Source organism: Eubalaena glacialis, chromosome 8 (genome assembly GCF_028564815.1).
Source record: "Eubalaena glacialis isolate mEubGla1 chromosome 8, mEubGla1.1.hap2.+ XY, whole genome shotgun sequence".
In the NCBI taxonomy this organism is placed as follows: domain Eukaryota; kingdom Metazoa; phylum Chordata; class Mammalia; order Artiodactyla; family Balaenidae; genus Eubalaena; species Eubalaena glacialis.
Genome location: NC_083723.1, coordinates 63,090,714 through 63,110,866, shown reverse-complemented (window position 1 = coordinate 63,110,866; position 20,153 = coordinate 63,090,714). Strand labels below are relative to the sequence as shown.

At 35.5% G+C, this 20,153-nt stretch overlaps 1 protein-coding gene across 1 annotated transcript in view; it reads right to left on the bottom strand.

Moving 5' to 3' along the window:
• The window catches only part of THSD7A (thrombospondin type 1 domain containing 7A), a 743,356-nt gene that overhangs the window by 43,552 nt on the left and 679,651 nt on the right, over positions 1-20,153 (bottom strand). Inside the window, exons 15-16 of the mRNA XM_061198529.1 lie at positions 15,798-15,992; positions 14,065-14,328 (exon numbers count right to left, since the gene is read on the bottom strand). Coding sequence (XP_061054512.1) covers positions 14,065-14,328; positions 15,798-15,992 — 459 coding nt within the window. The remainder of the gene's footprint in view (positions 1-14,064; positions 14,329-15,797; positions 15,993-20,153) is intronic.

The following is a 20,153-nucleotide window of genomic DNA, read 5'->3' as shown; positions in this document are numbered from 1 at the left end:
GTACAAGTTTCTGTATGGACAAGTTTTCAGTTCTCTTGGGTATATATCTTGGAGTGTATTTAACTTTTTGTAGACATGCCAAACTGTTTTCCAAAGTGACTGTACCATTTTACAATTACACTAGCAAGGTATGAGTGTTCCAATTTCTACGTTTGTCAAAACTTATTATGTCTTTTTTATTTTAGTGTCCTTTGAAGAAAAAAAGTTTTAAATGTTAATGAAGTCCAATTTATCTATTTTTACTTCGGTTGCTTGTGCTTTGATGTCCTATCTAGGAAACCATTATCTAATCCAAGGTCATAAGGATTTACACCCATTTTTTTCTTCTAAGAGTTTTATAGTTTTAGTTCTTATATTTAAGTATATGATTCATTCTGAGTTATTTTTGTATATGTTAAAACAAAGGCAGTCCTATTTCATTCCTTTGTATGTGATTACCAAGTTACCCCAGGCCCATTTGTGGAAAATACTATTTTTTCTACAGTGAATTGATTTTGTACCCTTGTTGATAATCAGTTGACTATAAATGTAAGGGTTTATATCTGGATTCTAAATATCACTCCACTGATCTCTATACCAGCACCACACTGTCTTGATTACTGTCACTTTGTAGTACGTTTTGAAATCAGAAAGTCTGAGTCCTCCTTTTTTCTTTTTCTTCCAAGAAAATTTTGGGTCCCTTACATTTCCACATACATCTTTGAATCAGCTTGTCAATTTTGGCCCCAAATGGCAGATTTTGATAGGAATTGTGTTGAATAGTTTGATCAATTTGGGAGTATTGCTATCTTAACAATCCAGGTACATGGAATTTCTTTCCATTTATTTAGGTATTCTTTAATTTCTTTCAATGATGTTTTGTAGTGTTTAGTGTTATGTCTTGCACTTCTTTTCTTAAACTTATTCCTAAGTATTTTGTTCTTTTTATTCTAGGCAGATTTAAAAGAGAGCCAACAAACACTGATTTCTTTTATTACAGTGAAATAAGACCACCTAAAAACCAGTATGACAGATCTAATCTATAAGCTTGTGCCCAAAGTTTCCTGACTTGATACAGTGTTAAAAAGCTAGCCAACTTACTACATAGTATTTCCTAGCCTTGCTTTATAAATTACCTGGAACACATGTTAAAAGTACAGGTTTCTGGCAACCCCAGACATTACAATACAGTTCACTTGGGATAGTGCCTGATTTTTGGAAATAAATATATTTTCTTGTGTTTATTCATCACCCCCCCTCTTTTTAATTGAAAATTTTCTTATTAAGGTAACAGTAGACACATATACTTGTAAGAAATAATATAGAGAGGTCCCCTGCATACTTTCGCCAGTTTCCTACAATGGTAACTAAAGTATAATTTCAACCCAGATACTGAGATTGATACAATCCATTGAGTTTATTCAAGTTTCACCAGTTTTACTTGTACTTATTTGTGTGTGTGTGTGTGTGTGTGCGTGTGTGTGTGTCTGTGTGTAGGACTGAAATTAAGGAACTCTGTTGTAAGACACAGGAAGAATCAGCAAAATCTGGGTGAGAAGTAGTTTTGTGACATATTTCTCTCTATATTATCTTCTATATTTTTGTCAAATATACACATCACCTGTTTTAAACTTATTGTAGTCTCGATACACAAAAGTGTATCTTTCAAAAGTATAAAGTTCACTGAACACATGCATGAAACCAACACTACTCCAGAACCCTCTTTTGTGTTGCCTTCCAATCACTACCTCTTCTCACATGGGCAACCACTACCCTGATTTCTTACAATCTAGAACTGTTTTACTTTAAAAAAATTTATGTAAATGGAATCATACAGTATATACCCATCTGTGCTAGCCTTCTTTCACCCTACGTTGTGATGTGAGATTCATCCATACTGTTGCATGTTGTTGAAGATTATTCATTCTAATTAATGTATAGTACTCTATTGTGTGACTATATTATGGTTTTTTAATTCATTCTATTGTTTGTGAGCATTTGGGTATTTTTCAATGGCAAGCTATTATCAACTGTACTGCTATGAACATTCTAGAACATGTCTCTTGGTGAACATACGTATGCATTTCTGTTAGGCATATTCCTAGTAGTGAATTTGATGCCTCAGAGGATATGCATATTATATCAGCAAATTGTAAGTATAAAAGAAAACTTTTAAAAAAAGATGGGATCATGAATTTGGTATGAAGAGCAGGATGCAATGAAAGAATGCTCAAAAGTGGGAATTAGTCTCAGAGAATCTTCAAGGGGGCAGATGTGTCAGCCAGGGCTTTGCCAGCTGTGAAATACTGAAGACAGAAAGAAGATGTTAATGTTGAGTTTTGAATGTACTTCTGATATCGAAGAAGACTTTTGGAGTATTGATAATAATCCAGAGGGAAGTCCAATAGAGGACTGAAAAAGTACTTTACAATAGTGTTTACCAAAATTTTGAAAAGCATAACTGTTCTTCAAACAGATTACCATGACCTACTTAAAGCTCATACTTTAAGTATGGTTTGAGGTGGGAAAACAAGCCCAGCTCACTATTTTGAGTTAAAATATGTTTCAAATCACATTCTCCTTTTCAATCAACACAGCCAGTAAATAAATCTATAAAGTGTGCGATACTTAAAAATGTAACTCCTGATAGGGCCAGTAATAATTTGTGTTTCATAGTAATAGTTTAAGAAATAGAATCAAACTGTACAAATGTCTAAAGTCATTTCCAAATCAATGCCATCTGTAACCAGATTATTTAATGTTTGTAAAAGACAATGAATTAAGAAAAAATCCCAACTATTTCCAAATATTATCAATAGCTTAGTTAAAGGACACTAGTATTTCGAAGGTAATAAATTATTGAAATATTTCTAGAATTGCATTTTCCACCTTGCTAAAGATCAAAATGACTGCAAAAGTAAACCTCTAACCTTTTTGTTATTCAGTAATTATAGTTGAAAATAGAATCACATGATTTTTCATGTCACTACTACAGAGTAACAGATAAATGGAAATTCTTTCTTTCCATTTTATCTGTTGAAGTATTATGGCATTAGTGAAATATGTCACGTCTGACTTGAGTCTGATTCACACTGTACTTTCAAGTAAGCAGATATAAAATTTTTATGTTTGATCTTCCAATAGAATATTCCAGAGAACGTCTCTCAAATAAAACTCAATCCATTAAATTGTTGAAAGATACAGATTAGGCACTGAGATAAAGACAAAACTGCAAAAGAGTATAATGCTTAGCATTCCATTTTAATCTTCTAATGTGTAACAACATTCAATAATTGCCTGTCATGTTTATCTAGTACAATTAAAATCCTTAATGCTACTAGTGAACTGCTAGATAAGCAGTCCCCTGTCTTCTCTGCTACGATCATTTGTGAGGGCAATTAACGCCAAACAATCATGGGGATAGGAAGACAGAAACATTTGAAGCGTTTTAAGGCTAAATAAACTGCTGGCATCTTGTAGCAATTTATGGCTCCTGAGGAATGCTGGAATAAAATAAATGACTTCACAATTAGGGTGTTAAAACTTTAGTAGCTCAATACTGAACCTGACACATGGAAAAATCAAACTCCTGGCTTCTGATTGTATTTTTTGTATCTATTATCTATTCTGATGGCTGCTTTCAGGTTGAAATGAATACAGAACACTAGCAGGCTTTACGTGGCAACCGGAGGACTTACTGCCTTTGACATATATCCAGTCACCTCATTCATTTGAATTATAAATGTGCAGATAAAGTAGCTTTCAGCAACCCTCACGATTACTATATTGTGCTGTTGAAAGGTGCACTGTTGATAGATTAAAGAATTCATTTTGAAAGCACGTGGAAGATATTGGTTGGTTCTGATTTACAGCTGTGTGAATGAGCAACGCTGGCACTCTATCTGATACATCTGGATTAATCTCAAAAGAGACCTGAAAAATCTCTCCTACTTAAATGTGTGTTATATGCACATGACTGCAATCGCAAATGAGAACACTTAGCTAGAACTTTATCTACTGTGGTCCCTGTGGATTTGAAAATACTGAAAAAAATCATTTAAAAATATTTTCAAAATGAACAGAATATTCTTTTGTAATTATATATTAAGAACTGATAACTTGAAAAGTTGCAGATACTAAACTACTCTGTATATATCCAAACTCCTATAATCAACTGTTCTACCCAGATTCTTATATTCAATGTATGAAAAGTTATGAATCAACACTGGGCAATCAAAATTTTCATAGTGAAGTGTTCAGGTAAATTTATGTAACTGCAATGAAATGCTATTTTATTTATATTTATTTGTTTTATATACATATGAAGGCATATCTCTTCATATCTGCTAAATACTTATAGATTTTCTCAGAAAATTTCAACATTAGTTATTTTTTTTTTTATAATTTTATTTAGTTTTTACTTTTGGCTGCGTTGGGTCTTCGTTGCTGCACGCAGGCTTTCTCCAGTTGTGGTGAGCGGGGGCTACTCTTCGTTGTGGTGCATGGGCTTCTCATTGCGGTGGCTTCTCCCATTGCGGAGCACAGGCTCTAGGTGCATGGGCTTCAGTAGTTGTGGCACGAGAGCTCGGTAGTTGTGGCTCACGGGCTCTAGAGCGCAGGCTCAGTAGTTGTGGCACATGGGCTTAGTTGCTCCGTGGCATGTGGGATCTTCCCAGACCAGGGCTCAAACCCATGTCCCCTGCATTGTCAGGTGGATTCTTAACCACTGCGCCACCAGGGAAGCCCTCAACATTAGTTTTAATTGCTGTGGGATTTTGTAGCTGTTGCTATTCCAATACTGGGAGATTACCCAATGACTAGGCACCTTCAGATTCAGGTAGCATACCTATGTACGAGTTCACCATCAAGGCCATTTCTTATAGCAAACTCTAAAACTCTGTGCTGTATAACAAAGACTTTGGCTGGTCTGTTTCCCCGATTCCTGGGAGGCAGCCTCTAAGCCCTGAAATTTCCTGAGTGATAGGAGTATCTTTGTTATTCTTGTTGGGCCTCTTGGACTACATGTGAAATTATGATAAGAAGATGTCTAAGGAAGGGGTATGATTATACAACCAAACCAAAGACCAACCATGTGTTTAAAAGGTTGGGACTTTAAGCCACTTGATATCCTCCCAAACTCTGGGGAGAGGAGATTGAGTTCAACTGTGTGGTCAATGATTCAATTGATGCCTACATAAAACAACCCCCCAGAAAGCTCTGGATACAAAAGCTCAGGCTGGTAAAGCACATCCATGGGCCAAGAGGGTGATGCCTCCTAGCTCCATGGGGAGACAATATGGACGCCTTGGTTTGGGACCTTCCCAGCCCTCATCTATGTGTCTCTTCTATCAACTGGTTCTGATTTTTATCCTTTTGCTATAATAAAACTGTAATTGTAATGGTGCTTTCCTGAGTTCTCTGAATCATCCCAGTGAATTATTGAACCTGAGGGGGTAGTGGGAATCCCCAAATCTGTAGCCAGCTGGTCAGAAGTGAGGTTGACCTGGGGACCCTGAAAGTGCACAGCTAGTGTCTGAAGTGAGAGCAGTCCTGTAGAGGACTGAGCCCCTAACCTGTGAAGTTTGGCCCAAATCCAAGTGGTTAGTGTCAGAATTGCATTCTACTTTCAGATGTATATTTTATTAAAAAAGGAAATAAACTTATTTATGAAAGAGCCCGTAACTATAGTTTACTTATTCAACCAAATTAAAACTTTGGGAATAATTACATACATTAAGGCATTTATGGACTTTTCCCCCCAAATTTAACATTTATAACTTTAACTAATATTAAAATATTAACTAATATTAAAAATCAGAAAAAAGTTCTAAGAACTCATTTTGGAAGTAGGGCTTTGTCAGCAATATAAACATCATATTTGATGGAGTGTTCAGATTATGAAGTAAAGGGAAATAAATTAACTTTGAAATTTAGTAGAGTAATTTTTTTTTAACTTGATCCAATGCAGGGCACTGTTCTTTCAGTCAACAAGAATCATATACTGACACTGAAGTATTTCCAAACGATAATCTTTAAACACTAGTTTGCTGGATTCTAGTAAGTGTTAAACATAATTTTTATAAAAAGCATTCTGTGGTCAAGTAAGTTGGAAAATTGTTGCGTTAAGCAGGTCTCTTCACCCCGAGCTTTCTTTCTTTTTTTTTTTTTTTTTTTTTTGCTGATATGAACTGTGAATCTCTAGGAGAATGACTCAGACACTGCATTCTATGCTTATTAACTTTTTCCTATAGCATCTCACTGGACCAGTGAGAAATAGATCAACAGATCACCATGATACGTTGTAATTATAATGCATTAAAACTGGATTCATGTTTTGAGCTGTACAGAGTTTTAATGTTTAATCAGGCCTTTTTATGTCCATTTCCAGATACGGAAAAAAATGCAAAAGTCAACAAACAAAAAACAAAACCCCCAAACTTAAGAAAGTTTCTTCTTAAATTATTTTATACTTTAAAGTTTTAAAGCATTAAAGGTCAAACCTATGGCAAAGGGAGAGGAAACTTATGCAGATAAACTTCCTGAAATTTTTTTTAATGACTATTTTAAATGACCATTTTGTTTTCTGTAAATTAACTAAAATTTCCTGTAAGGGCTAAATTGGCCTTCAATGCGACTACGAAGAAATGGGATAAACATGAAGAGTAACTACAAGTAAAGATCTTCCTTTCAAATTTAACTTTAAAATGCCCACAAATGTGTTGGTGTGCTCTCAGGTTACTTTTTGAGCCCATTGATATGGCTTATGTCTAATATATAGTGCCTTCTTCATGCATTTACCAAAAAAATTCCTTATGCATAAGCCTTACTCACTACATGATCATTTTGATGATGCTTTGAAGTAGAAAAAGACCTATGTTTTAAGACCTATATTTTAAGAATGAGACTAAACTCAACTAATGGGACATAGAGCTTTACAATTATTTTGTATTGCAGGACATTAACGTAACAGGAATCTATATGAGGGTCAGTATCTTTATGAATTATGAAACCTTATAACAGAACATAAGTAATGAACAACTCTGTGATTATATCAATAACATTATCATAGATATCAGCAAGATTACCACTCCTAGCCATTTCACTGAAATTAGCGTTATCCTTCCTCTACGGCATTAAGGGGAAAACGGGGTCAGAGGCCAATAGAAAGGATGTGGAGTAAAACATAATAGCAGAAATTGTTGATAAAGGCAAAGATAAACAAATTTTTTTGTTGCTGTCGCAAATAATGAATTGTTCTTGGCAGTTAAATTTATTTTAAGCAGTGAAACACTTTCTTCCTAAAATGCTGGAAAGCCCAGTAGGTGTATGGGATATTCTGGAGGCTATGTTTGATAGCCTGGCCTGAGGGGCTCCATGGAGCCCAGTTTGAAAACCTTGTAAGTAAGTAACAGATGAGTTGAGGTCTCCGTGACACGGAGCACACAGAATCAAATGATAACACCAGATGTTTTTCCATCACACACGACATGATGGTAGCTGCAGGAAAATTTCCAAGGAAAGTCTCCCTCATCACCTCTATAGTCCTCCTTCAGGCATCCTGTTAGAAAATAATGCTGATATCCACACCTTATTTAAATTCGACCCTAGACACCTGCTTTCTTTTTGTACCCACATATCCACAATAGCCCCTTCTTTATTTCCCTGGTTCTTTAAACTTGCAACTGCTACTTCAGGAAAAGTCTGTTCCTCACTCCCTGCCTGTCTTTTACATTTGAAAGGAAAAAGATCTCAATTGTGAATGATGACTGCAAAAGCAATACTAGCTTCATCTGTACCATCAAATGAAAGATTTAAATTCTGAAATGAATTAGACATTAAAAAAAAATACTACCAACTGAAAAATCTTTTCAGAGAAATCAGAACTCTATTTCAGCTTATTTACAAAACTCTATTGCCTTTTCTCCCTGGTTTAATTAAACATGCTCTTCCTCAAATACAAGCATCCACTACGATAGGGCACAATTTCTCACTCAATTTTGTTTCTAATTAACCTCTAATATTAAACTTATATCATCTTCTATAGAATCCCATTACAAAAAGGAATACATTGCAGGTATATTATGGTTGAGTGGTCATGTAGGTTATCCTCAGAATCTACTCTCCTCATATTCATAATTATTTTTATCAGATGTACCCTGAGTTCCACAATGTCTTAAAAGTACATGCTCTTGAACTAAAATCTACTTGTAGATTGAGTACTCTCTGAATTTTAAAAAATTCAATTGGGCACTTGTACCACAAATACACCCAGGATGTATTCCTTTTCTAAGTTTTGTTGATGGTCTTTTTTTGTTCTTGTAAATTCTAATAGAAAAAAACCCCACACCTGTGGCATGTATACTAGAGTTTATGACTGAACAAGGCAGCATCTGGTATTTACAGTTCCTTACAACATCAAGGGATGCCATTTAAACATGATACCTGCTTTAAAATCATCCACATCATAACTTCGGGAGGCTGGTGAAATAGGATGTAGATCGCTTAGGCTATTAGGCAATAATGTTAAATGCTGCCATATAAGGGTCAGCTATAGTTATAATATGAAAATATTTTATTGAAAAGCTTTTGTTTCACTTGTAAAATTTGTAGAGCTTTCTTTTTATTGTAATACTTAGTGCTGTAGTGCAAACTACCTATGAAACAACCTGTAAGAAAGACTTTGAGTGCCAGCAAGGGTTTTGCAAAATATCAAATTTTAATGGGCATACTTTGAATCCTACAGATGCTTACAAAACCAACTGATAAAGCCATTCATTAATGTTCATAAGGTTCTCTGTAATATCATTCATAAACATACTAGGCAAAGAGAAAAAGCTTGGAAGAATTAATATTAATCATTATATTTAAAAATTAATGTTAAAGGGAAATTAGTCTTGCACTAATAAGGCATTAGACAAACTATGCTGAACAATTCAATAGTGACTACAGTTAAAAGACAAACTGAAATAATTAAAAGGGTGTAATGTGACCTAAAATAAGTTGTACAGCTGTTTAAATGCCAGCATGGTGGTCAAATGGCAGTACAAAGTCCTGAGAATTTTAGAGTCATTGGATCATGAATACTGAGTGCACAAAGTCAAATGCACACAACATTTCAATATAATATTGTATTCTGTTTATGAATACAGCAGTAAATAAACCCAGAGCTCTCTCTTATTTCTCTATCTGAACCAAAAAAGATTTTCCTCAGGGCAATCATTAACTTGCCAATATCCTTTCCACAGAAGATCCTATAGACTCATTCTGTTTTCAAAACCATACCTAAACAGGCATTCACTTTATAAAGACCCATCTTTACAAATTTCAAAAGTTTCCTAATGTTCTCTTGCCCACAACTGGTAAGCAAGTGAACTATCTCCTGTGAGGTGTTGATTATTTTGCCTAAGACAGCATCACATTGTGATCCTCTAGGAAATGATCTTCATAGGCCTTTCGCACCAAGGTTAATAAAGCTCATGATCCCTACCAAACCCTGTGAGTGTCTGCATGACCCAGAGAAGTAGTCTTAAACTTTAAATGTGTTATAGAACCCCCTGGGGATCTTGTCAGAATGCAGATTCCCATTCAGCAGGTCTGCAATGTAGGTTGAATTTTGCATTTCCAATGGTTTTCCTGTGATGCCTACGCTGCTGCTCTGTAGATGGCATTCTGAGTAAGAAGGGTTTAAATCCTAGTTGGCAAATGACAGCCCAGGCTGACAGCCTGTTTTTGTAAATAAAGTTTTACTGGAACATAATTGTGTAATTCACTCATATATTGTCTATGGCTGCTTTCATTCTATAACTGCAGAATTGGGTAGTTGTTACAGAGACTTTTTAGCCTGCAGAGCCTGAAATATTTGCTATCTGGCCCTTTAGGAAAACATTTGGTAACAAATAATCTAACCAAATAGCTGATTCTTGAGTTTCCTCATGGGCTCTCCAAATTGGTATTTGATAGGTATCAAAGCAACATACTACTTTTAGGCGATAGGAGACCTACGTATATTAAACAGCAGGGGCTCAGGAAGAACAGTCATATCAGATAGGCCTTTCTGCTTACTTGATATTAACAGATGATAAAATATCACAAATAAAATTGAGTTCAATTTTAGAATATCTATTGGTAGTACATTATGGCTTAAACTCCCTATAAGGAACAGCAAAGACAAATTTGCTGAGAGTAAAGATTCAAGAGAAGTGTCTGGAAGGAATTATGTAACTCAAAGAGCTGAAGACGTCAGCATCTGACATTTTTACACTTTATCCAATTCGCCTTCAAAGTGTTCCTTTGAGATAAATCTAATAGAAATGTTATTCCTTATTTTCTCAAGGAAAGATGAGTGGACACAAAGAGAATTAAATGAACATTCCATACTCCCAATTAAAGTTGTAAACACAGGCTGGGAAAAAGCAAGTTGTCACAATTACTAATATAAACCAAGAGATTAAGCTGTTGTCCAAATCTGGTGTTGTACAAAGCAGGCAATTCTGAACAATAAGCTTTAAACTGGAATAAAGAGACTTACCAATATCGATATTACTGGACTAATTCAGTGGAATGGGTGTGTGACTATTATTTCTTCTACCTACCAATTAGTAGGAGGAGAGAAGCATAAATATTTGATGAATATCATATAGAAAGTTTGTGGCATGTGTATAGTTTATTCCAAAGATCTTAGTTGTTCTCAATGATCTGTTTGATTATATTCCAGAACTGTGACACAGAGGGAAGGACACTGTCTGGAAAAAAGGAAGCGTCCAAGCCTGATTGTGGATCAAATACAGCTACAAAAATTCTCTCCACCTCTTCACTCATTCATTCATTCTACAAATATTTACTGAGCACCTACTGTTCTAGGTGCTCGGGATACATGAGTGAATAAAGTAGTCCAAGATACCCTCACCAATCTACATTTTTGTACAGGATGAAACATAAATAATAAATACAATAAATAAGTAAATTATATGGTATGTTATAGAGTGATACATGCTTTTGAAATACAAAAAGTAGAGCAGAATAAGGGCTTCTGGGAGATCTGGGTAGGATTGAGGGGCAGCATAATAAAATTCTATCACTTATGTTTAAATGAAAATCTTGTACCCTTGCATAAGCTAGGTTACCTCTAACATTCTTTAAAATATCAAGATTAAATGATATAATAAAAAAAAGTTCCAGAAATTCTACCTCTTGTTCTGTGAAATTTTAGAAGTGATTAACTTGAGAAGTACCTAGTACTATGTGCCAAGGCAATCAGTTTCTAGTGAACCAATTAATTAAGATCTCAGAGTATTCTAGCAGTAAGTAGAAAATGTGTAATTTGGTTTTTTAATGATTTATAATCTGTTGCTAATAGTGACACCATTCAAGATTTCATACTACAAGTAAATACACATAATTTGTATTATGATATCAGGATAGATAAATGCCAAAAATGTATTTATATATCAACATTTGTGCAGGAACTATATTTAATGCCATATATCAGGACGGATGAACACTTATGTGGCTCCCAAGGTATACTTTAAGATCTGATTTTTGGAGTATCGATATATTGCTTTTCAGTACAGAGTCTATTCTTATGAGAAATTCCAGACATAAGAGAATTGTGTCTCGAGTTTCAGACATTAAAAAAAAAAAAAAGGTGACCACATGGGAAATGACCTAAAATAATATACTTAAGCTGATGAAAGTCAAACTGTTTTATCAGTATAATAACTGATAATATGATCCACAGATGGATAACACAGATTAAGTAGAAATGCCATAAGAAATGCCACTATTGAATAGGGTAGGGGATTAGCGTCTTTGTACTGCATACATGTGGGGATCAATTTTATGTTTAAACTGAAAGCTGTAAGAGACTTTTTCTTGAAAGCCACTTTAAACCCCATTCCCACCATTCATCTGGAAGCTGCTTTGGCTGAGCAAAGGCAGTGGTCATAGAAACTGCAAGTTAGCGCATGCCTAGGATAGGGCATCAAAGTGACAGCACTCCACTATCACTACCGGCACTGACAGAACAGCAGCAGTAATTCCAAAGAAATCAGGCAAGAGACACTCAATTTCCTCAGACTTTGAGTAAAAATGTTAGTAGACGCTAAAATATCCCATTGCACATCCAGCTTAGATCAGCTTTAAGGAGAAAGGAGTGATGTTGGATAGACACAAAGAACTAAACTGGAACAGTTCACTTAAACATCTTAGATCCTTTCACAATCTCCATGAAGTTCAGTGCTGCCAGGGACCCATCTTTTTTCTACATGTGCTTTTCTTCTAGAATATACTACTGAATTCTTCATGCTTTGAATTGACAGTGCTAAGGCAGAAAGTCTACTGCCTTTGGCCAATTTCAGTTTTTCTGTACTTTTACTTTTTTCAAGGGATCAAACATTTTCGTGAGAGTCACAAGATATTTTTAAAGTTTTTTTTTTTTCTAAAAATAAGATTGACTCTTAAGTGTCTTACTGAAGCTCTCTCATGCATCTAATTAACAGGTCAAGGTAAAAGTGAGAATATATGAGAGTCATTTTGAAAGCTCAAAGGTTATGTTAAAAACAAATGATTATCTTGGTGATTCACTATGCATAACAATTTAAAATGTGAGCAAACACTTACATGCTACATTTCAGGAGAAACATTTTTAAAGTAATCTTCACTTTTACATTTTAATGACTAACTATGATCTTCTACATTATTATATCAGCTCAGAATGTGAAGTGCATTTACATTTTTCCTGGTATCTAATTAATAGCACCTATGTTATTTGATATAGAGAATAAAAAACTCAATTACTCTTACAGAAGTTTTTCAAGGCTTACTAAACTCTTTTTAGTTATTGTTCTAAATGCATGGAATAATCTTAAACATGGCAATGCATGCATGCAAAATACTTATATCTAGAGCTTCAACATAATGGACTCTTATGATGGGGGCTTATATCACTAGACTTTGATAAAACAGTAATTATGAGATAAGGTAAAAAAATAAAAGTCAGGGTTTTGGGAAACTGTTTTGGGGACAGATTTAAGAGATTCCATAAATGTGTCACCATGAGACCCCATAATGGTTTATATATGTGAGATGGTCCTATTAGTTCATGTTGTTTTCTGAACCATATAATAAAAATGGAGGAGCACTGTTCCAACAGCAGAAGTTACTTCAGCAAGGTTGGAGGGTAACTACCATATCCCTCTCTCCCAGTAATTTAACTTATCTTCATTAGGTCACCTCCATGAAGAGAGGGGAATCAGTGTCCAGTGTTTGCAAATATGTGACATCCATGATTCAGGCTGACCCACTGTAAACTGATCTCATTCGATAACAAAAGGACAGGTACATTAACATAAAACAATGAAGAAATATTGCTTAAGGCTGACTGTATTACGATGTAGAACCAAAGAGTTCACTGCATACTCTGGTCAAAACCACTCTTTATAAACTTTGGGCAATTCAATTATTGTCACAGTATTTTAGCCTTTTTTTGATTTTTTGTTTGTTTGTTTGTTTGGAAATCAAAAGTTTCCGAAGTGTATGTACCTTTTTCTAGTTTTGTTTGTTTGGGCCAATCTCAGCTTAATGAGGAATAAATGAGATGTTTGAGTTTTCACCAATTGCAGCTTTCAGTCTTTCTTTCTCCTCTGCCACTTGATATCTTAGGTACGTCGCAAATCTTGCCAGTTCGGTTATGAAAAGTCTGTCTAGTTTAACACTTTATTCTCAAATTAAATTCAATCTTCTCTTCTCCTCCCTCCTTTTCTGTACACGGACTTCGTGTGGATTGCTGAGCCTATTCAGTAGACTCTGGATCTGCCCCAAGGGAGGTTTCTGGCACCATTTTTGCCTACATGTAAGGCTTCCTTATCACCAACTTTGGGACTTAGTTGCCAACTTCTAGACAACAAGTGCCACCGAAATGTCCTGTTACATATAAATGATATATCAATACAGACAGAGTGGTGCCCCTAATGTTCAATTTAGAACACACTCCTGTAAACTTTCATTTCTCTCCATTCTGATACACTTGCATTTTACCTCCACCCCCAAAGACAGCAAATGTGTAACAGTGAAGAAAAGTTGGATTACCATGGCTGTTACATCTGGATGTCTCCACGAGTCTGCCATTTTGATCGTAGCACGCCATTGCTTGGTAACGATATCCTTGACCACATTCCTTGATGTCTCCTTGTACCTTCATTCCCAGCAACACTTCCACTTTCCCCTCTGGCAAAATGCAGTCTGACCAGTTCCCCACAGGCTGTGCATTATACTTGTCACAGGGACAATACTGCGTCTCAATCAGGGGGTACAAATGAGAATTTTTACATTTTTCCTTCTTTTTACTTTTTCCTGTGGAGAAAATTAAGTTGGAAAATATCAGCATTAATATCAAGCATCCCTAAGTTTTCTCCTTTCCTAAACTTCCTTTATCTTTAACCGTATTCAACAGTAGCCTATAAATAAATGCTATTTTCCCCCTCCGTAGCGCTTTCTATGTAGGCCTTTGTTAGAACTGGGTGCTTTGCATAGTGAAATTTCTCTTATTTTCTCACTTAAAAATAGCCCATTTTGAATAAGGCACTAACTGTTGGGCTGAATTTTACACTCCTCAAAATGATTAAAATCCTCTCAAATGATCATGTGCTTTCACTGACTGGGGAGTTTGAGGTAACTGCACAATTCTCTCCTTTATAACATGTGCAAAAATATGAAATGGAGAGAGAGAGTCACTGCACTGACATGCACAGTTAAGTAACTCTGTTGTTAAATCCGAATAGATGGCTTAGTTATACAGGATTACGATTCAGAAAGTGAGATTTTTGCATTTACTTTTCTGATTGTGATTTTGTATCTTTCAGTATTTCTGAAAAATAATCACTTTGACATACTTGGTGATTAATGTAGGAAATAATAATATTCAAAATGAAGATATTTAATATCACAATAAAAATATTAGAAATGGTTTGTGTATAAATCTAAATAAATTCCCTTTTAAAATAAAAAACCTTGAGTATAACAGTAATATGTGCCTGAAAAATATCATTATTTTAATTAGATCATAATTTATATTATGTCATATATGTTATATACTTTTAATTATACTACATGTAACTAATTACATATGTTTTACATATATTTATCTCTAACTTTCATAAGCTGCCTTATATAATTTTCAACAGTCTTCATTATGACAGCTGGATCATTTTACAACTTTAAATTCTGAATACTCTACTAGCACCAATATTTTTAGGTTTCTTTTGCCACTGACAATATTTTTGAGTGCATCAGAGTTTAGTTCATTATGACGGCTCCTGTTCCTGCTCGTTATATTACAGCTTTTTGTCATTGTGACTACCTTTTAAAATGTGTTTTCAGGTACAGAATTAATGCCATATTTCTCTTCCAGGATATGAAGGATAATCTGAGGCTGTGACAGTGAGAATGGCTTAGGAAAGTGAAGTGGCAACCTTTCCCCATGTTCCTAAAATACTATTCTCCAAGTACTTCACTGTCTGTAGGTAATCCACCAAAGGGACATGTTTAAGCCAAAAATTAATCTACCGCGTATTGTATAGGGAGACAGAGTTCAGTTTTCAAGGCTACTTTTTCTTTCTACTAAAGGTACATAATGCATCTGTCACTGCCAACTTACATCAAAATACAGCTCCGAATCCATTGCCGTATTATGTGTTAGTGTAACAATAATAACGCATATCTGTGCATCTTCCAAATACATTGTCAGAACTATCTTGGCCTGACTTTTTACTGTGTTTTTCTGCCTTGACAAGTGTTGGCTTTGGCATCCCAATTATTCTTACCAACAATGGTGCGCTTTCTGGTCCTAACTGCACCACAGTCTCCATTGCATGAAGAAAACTTGGACCAGCTGGTAAACTGACAGTCATCTTGGCAGGGGATCTGGCAGGCTTGGGTGAGGGCTGGCATGGGGCCTGCGTACCGGAGACATTCATGGATACCAGTCTGTCCACCATCTTGCTTTCGACAAGTAATGGCTAAAGGAAAAGCAAAAAGCTGTTTATCATGAATCTGAATGTCTGTAATTACTCTGTAATTTAGGAATTAACCTAACATTTCTTTCTCAGTCAAAGGAGTCCTCTTTTAATTCTTTATTTGCAGCAGAAATCTGGTAGGAGTGTTTTTAGTAATCACAGTAGTCATTAAATTGATCCTATAGGATTTTTTAAATAACAGATAACCCTCAGACACACACACACACACACACACTTAGCAGTTTTTATTAGATGCTTTTAAGGATTTCAAGTCACATGTGGAATATACTTAGAAATGAATTAAGAGACAAATAAATAATACATGGGTTCTGATAATAGTTTATGTTGAACTAAACATATTCATGGTGGTGCTGGGAGACACCGCATACCTTTAATAGTTGTTTTCATACCGTTGTCCCCTCTACGATTTCTATACAGAAGGGTCTTAATGGCAGCAAATTGGTTGGAAGGTTTGGGTGGAGAGAGAACACTTATGTAACTTGTGAAGGAAGCTCCATTTGCATAGAAAGCATGTTTTTGTTTTTTAAATTATGCTCAAAGTTTGTTGTGATGGCTTTGAAGTGGTTAGTGGTTAATGGGAGGAGGCAGTGTCAAAGTTCCCCACTTCCCTGTGTGTACAAATTCTTCACACGCACAAAGAACAACCATGAATTTAAAATGAAGACAAAAACTTTTAGCAATCTTCATCTATCACATCATAATTGACATTTCCAACAATTACATATGGACTCTCCAAAAACAGTCAAATAATTTTGGCTTATATATATTATTTCCCCCAAGACATTGTTCTACTGAATTTTTTAAACCAAGTCATAGTTTTATTACTTGTTGAACATAAATGTAGAATTGCTTAAAGGTAACAGGTCTTAATGAAAAAGAGCAAGTTATGTTTAAGTCCTCTTTCTCCCTCAGCCATTTCCTGCTGTTGGTTTTAGAAATACTTCATTATTTTATTGAGGTAGCAGATGAAACATTTAGACCTCGGTCCTGAAGTTAAGTCTTCATTGAACTAGCTTAAATGGCCCAGTCAGACTGATTTACATGGCACTTTCAGGTTTGTGGTCTAGGCTGACACTGCAGCTGGTCTCTGCCCTGCTCAGAATTCTATCATCATGAAACTAAGGTGAAGGAGCCTGGCATTTTGATCCTAGATTACAGTTAGGGCACACAGGGCCCCAGGCTGGACAAGACTCTCTGGATCTGTACACTAAAACTTAACACCCAGTAGTATAGGACTGTGTGATGGGGTGTGTAAAAAGATTTAACAATTTTAGCAAAGGAAGCCTTTCTCTGTGTAGGTGAACACAACTTGTCGCAACTGCTGTAGGAAAAGTTACATAATTGTGCAAATGTAGGTGAAAACTCACCTATTTCTTAGCTATAGATATCTCTTCATTTAATATGCACAACATTGGAAGAGCCAATTTGTATGACTAGACAGCGGTCCCTGAATGTTACAGATATGAAAACCTGGTTGAGTGGACTGTAGTAGCCTTTAGAAAGGTTATGTGACAGGAAAAAATATTAAGTGCTCCAGAAAGACTCTCACCACTTGGGAGAGGAATTGTCTGGTGCACTGTGGTTATCAGACCAGTGTAAGGTAGAGGCTCTCAAATCAAGCTGCGGATGATAATCACCTGGATAGCTTTTGGAAAAATGTCTATGCCCTTGCTAGACTCCAACATTCTGATTTAATTGGTTGAGGACAGGGTCCCAGGCATTAACATCTTTTTAAAGTTCCCTGATGATTCAAACACGCAGCAGTAGGTAGTGTATTTCCACTGGCATCAGAAACACCTGGAATGCTATTAAAGTTGAAGATTCTTAGATTCGTTCCAGAGCTCCTGAATGAGATCTGTGTGTGTGAGGTCAAGGAAAATGCATTTATTTTCAAGTTGCTCAGATGTTCCTTATGCACATTCAAGCTTAAGGCCTATAAGCCTGAGTATTCGAGTCACTAGGATATGTTTGCCTGAGACCTGTGACTAAAACTGAAGGTCCTTTGGTACCCCAATCACCCTGGCACTGTGCCAAGCTTTGGGAAACAAAGGCTGAGCATGTAGGAATGAACTAAGGGGAGCTTAAACTTGGAGTACAAGGAGTGGACCAAAAAGAGCATCCATGTAGCTTGGAAGAATGTTATCTGTGGATTGGTATAGGAGGAATCCATAAAATGCAGTATATTAATAAGCTGACGTGATTTTGCAATTCTCTCTACACTTGCTTAAACAGTTTATACATAGTAAGCTCTGATAGTTTGTGGGCAAAGTTGCCCAAGGATGCTCAAGAGGAAGGATGGATGAAGAGGAAAATATTAGGCTTTTACTGATCAGAATATGTAGGAACCTTCAAGAATGATTAATTTGGAAAATAAGAAACTTGACCATCAGAACTCTAAGCTATGAAGAGGGTCACACTGTTTATAACTGAAAGAAAACTACAAAATTAAATTTATGTTCTTTGAAATAAGCCTACTTTTATCTAAGCATTCGTATTTGGTTCTCTGAAATAGAGACTTGACTATAAATCTTTTAAACTAAATGAAATTGCCTTAAGTTCTCCATTAAGGTTTTCTCTCTATGGTTCTCTGTTATAAATTTTATTTCATAATTGCTCCAACCATCGTCACATTAAGGGACACCAAAAAACCAAAATAAAATAAAGTAAAACCACTATCAATACAATTCCAGAAACTAATTTCTTCTGTGCAAATCTATACCATTTACATAAATCTAAAGCCTATATACCTGCAGTACGTAAAATCTCAAAAAGTATCTCAAGTAGGTGAAAAGAAACGATGTGTAAAATTCCCAGAACTATACTCAGAAACCCACTCAGCACGTCACTCCCCTTACCTGAGCATTTAGACAGAGTACCTTGAGTGAACTACTCATGCAGTGTGATCCAAACAAGTAGTAACGGTACCATTTGTACAATATATTGAAGTTTATCACACATCTCAACTTGTTTCTATTCTGACTTGGAGGAAATACAACAATTCAAACACAGGAATGTAATCTGAAATGAACTTCCTGCTATTAGGGTGAAGAAAACATAAATGTTTGGAAAGGAAACCATCTGGTCTCTCAACTTTATAAATCTTAAAAATCATTTTTAAGACACTGAAACCAGGGTGGTTTTAACTGTAGAAAAGATGCGTCATCCTAAGCATGGTTTCCTTGCACACCAGAAAGCTACACATACCCAGACAATTGTATTTGTATTTACAGGTGCAGGATGCATATCTTGTGTATAATGATTATGCAAGTTTTCTTTGGGCTGAAGCCTTGTTAGGAAGAAGGGCCAAAACCCATGTTGCCCTATGGATGAATTACCATGAAAACGACCATGAAAGCTTCTTAGTGAGGTCGGCATATATCAAAATAATTATTTTAAAGTAAAATTCCATCTTTAACTCTATGCTGATTATATCCATCTGTTTTATTTAAATTTTATTTTATTTATATGAAGCACAGAAGTGAAGTGTCACAGAAGGGCTGCTTCCAGCAGGCTGAAAACCTAGGAGACATTCATATGACTACTTTGTGCCTTATAAATTAAGCGAGGCAAGCTCAGCCCATCAATACTGAGGGAATGTTGGAAAGATGAGCAAGAAAGCCAGTTTCTTCAACAAATAAATGCTCTGAAAAAGGGAGCTCAAATTGTTAGATTAAAAGTGACTGAAGAAATATTCTAGCCAAATGCAATGTGGAGACGTTTATGAACCCTGATTTGAACAAACTGATTGTAAACAGGCAGTTTTGAGACAACAGGGGAAAATTAAATGTGGCATGAATATTAGACATGGTATGAATTATTCAATTTTGTTTAGTGTTATAATAATACTCTTGCTATGTTTAAAAATATCAGGTATTTATGGATGATGTATATCTTACCTGGGAGTTGCTTTACAATACTCCAGCAAAATCTCTTTAAGGGTATGAGGAGTGGCAGGTGACCAAGAGTGACAACATGTTAAAATCTGTTGAAGCTGTGTGAGTGATGACTACACGACTAGTATTCATTACCACAGTCTCTCTACTTTTGTGTATCTTTGAAACTTCCCATGAATTTAAATAAAAATGATTAATAAGTAGAATAAGTAGAGTCAATTCCAGAATGTTTTCATGTAAGTTGAATTTT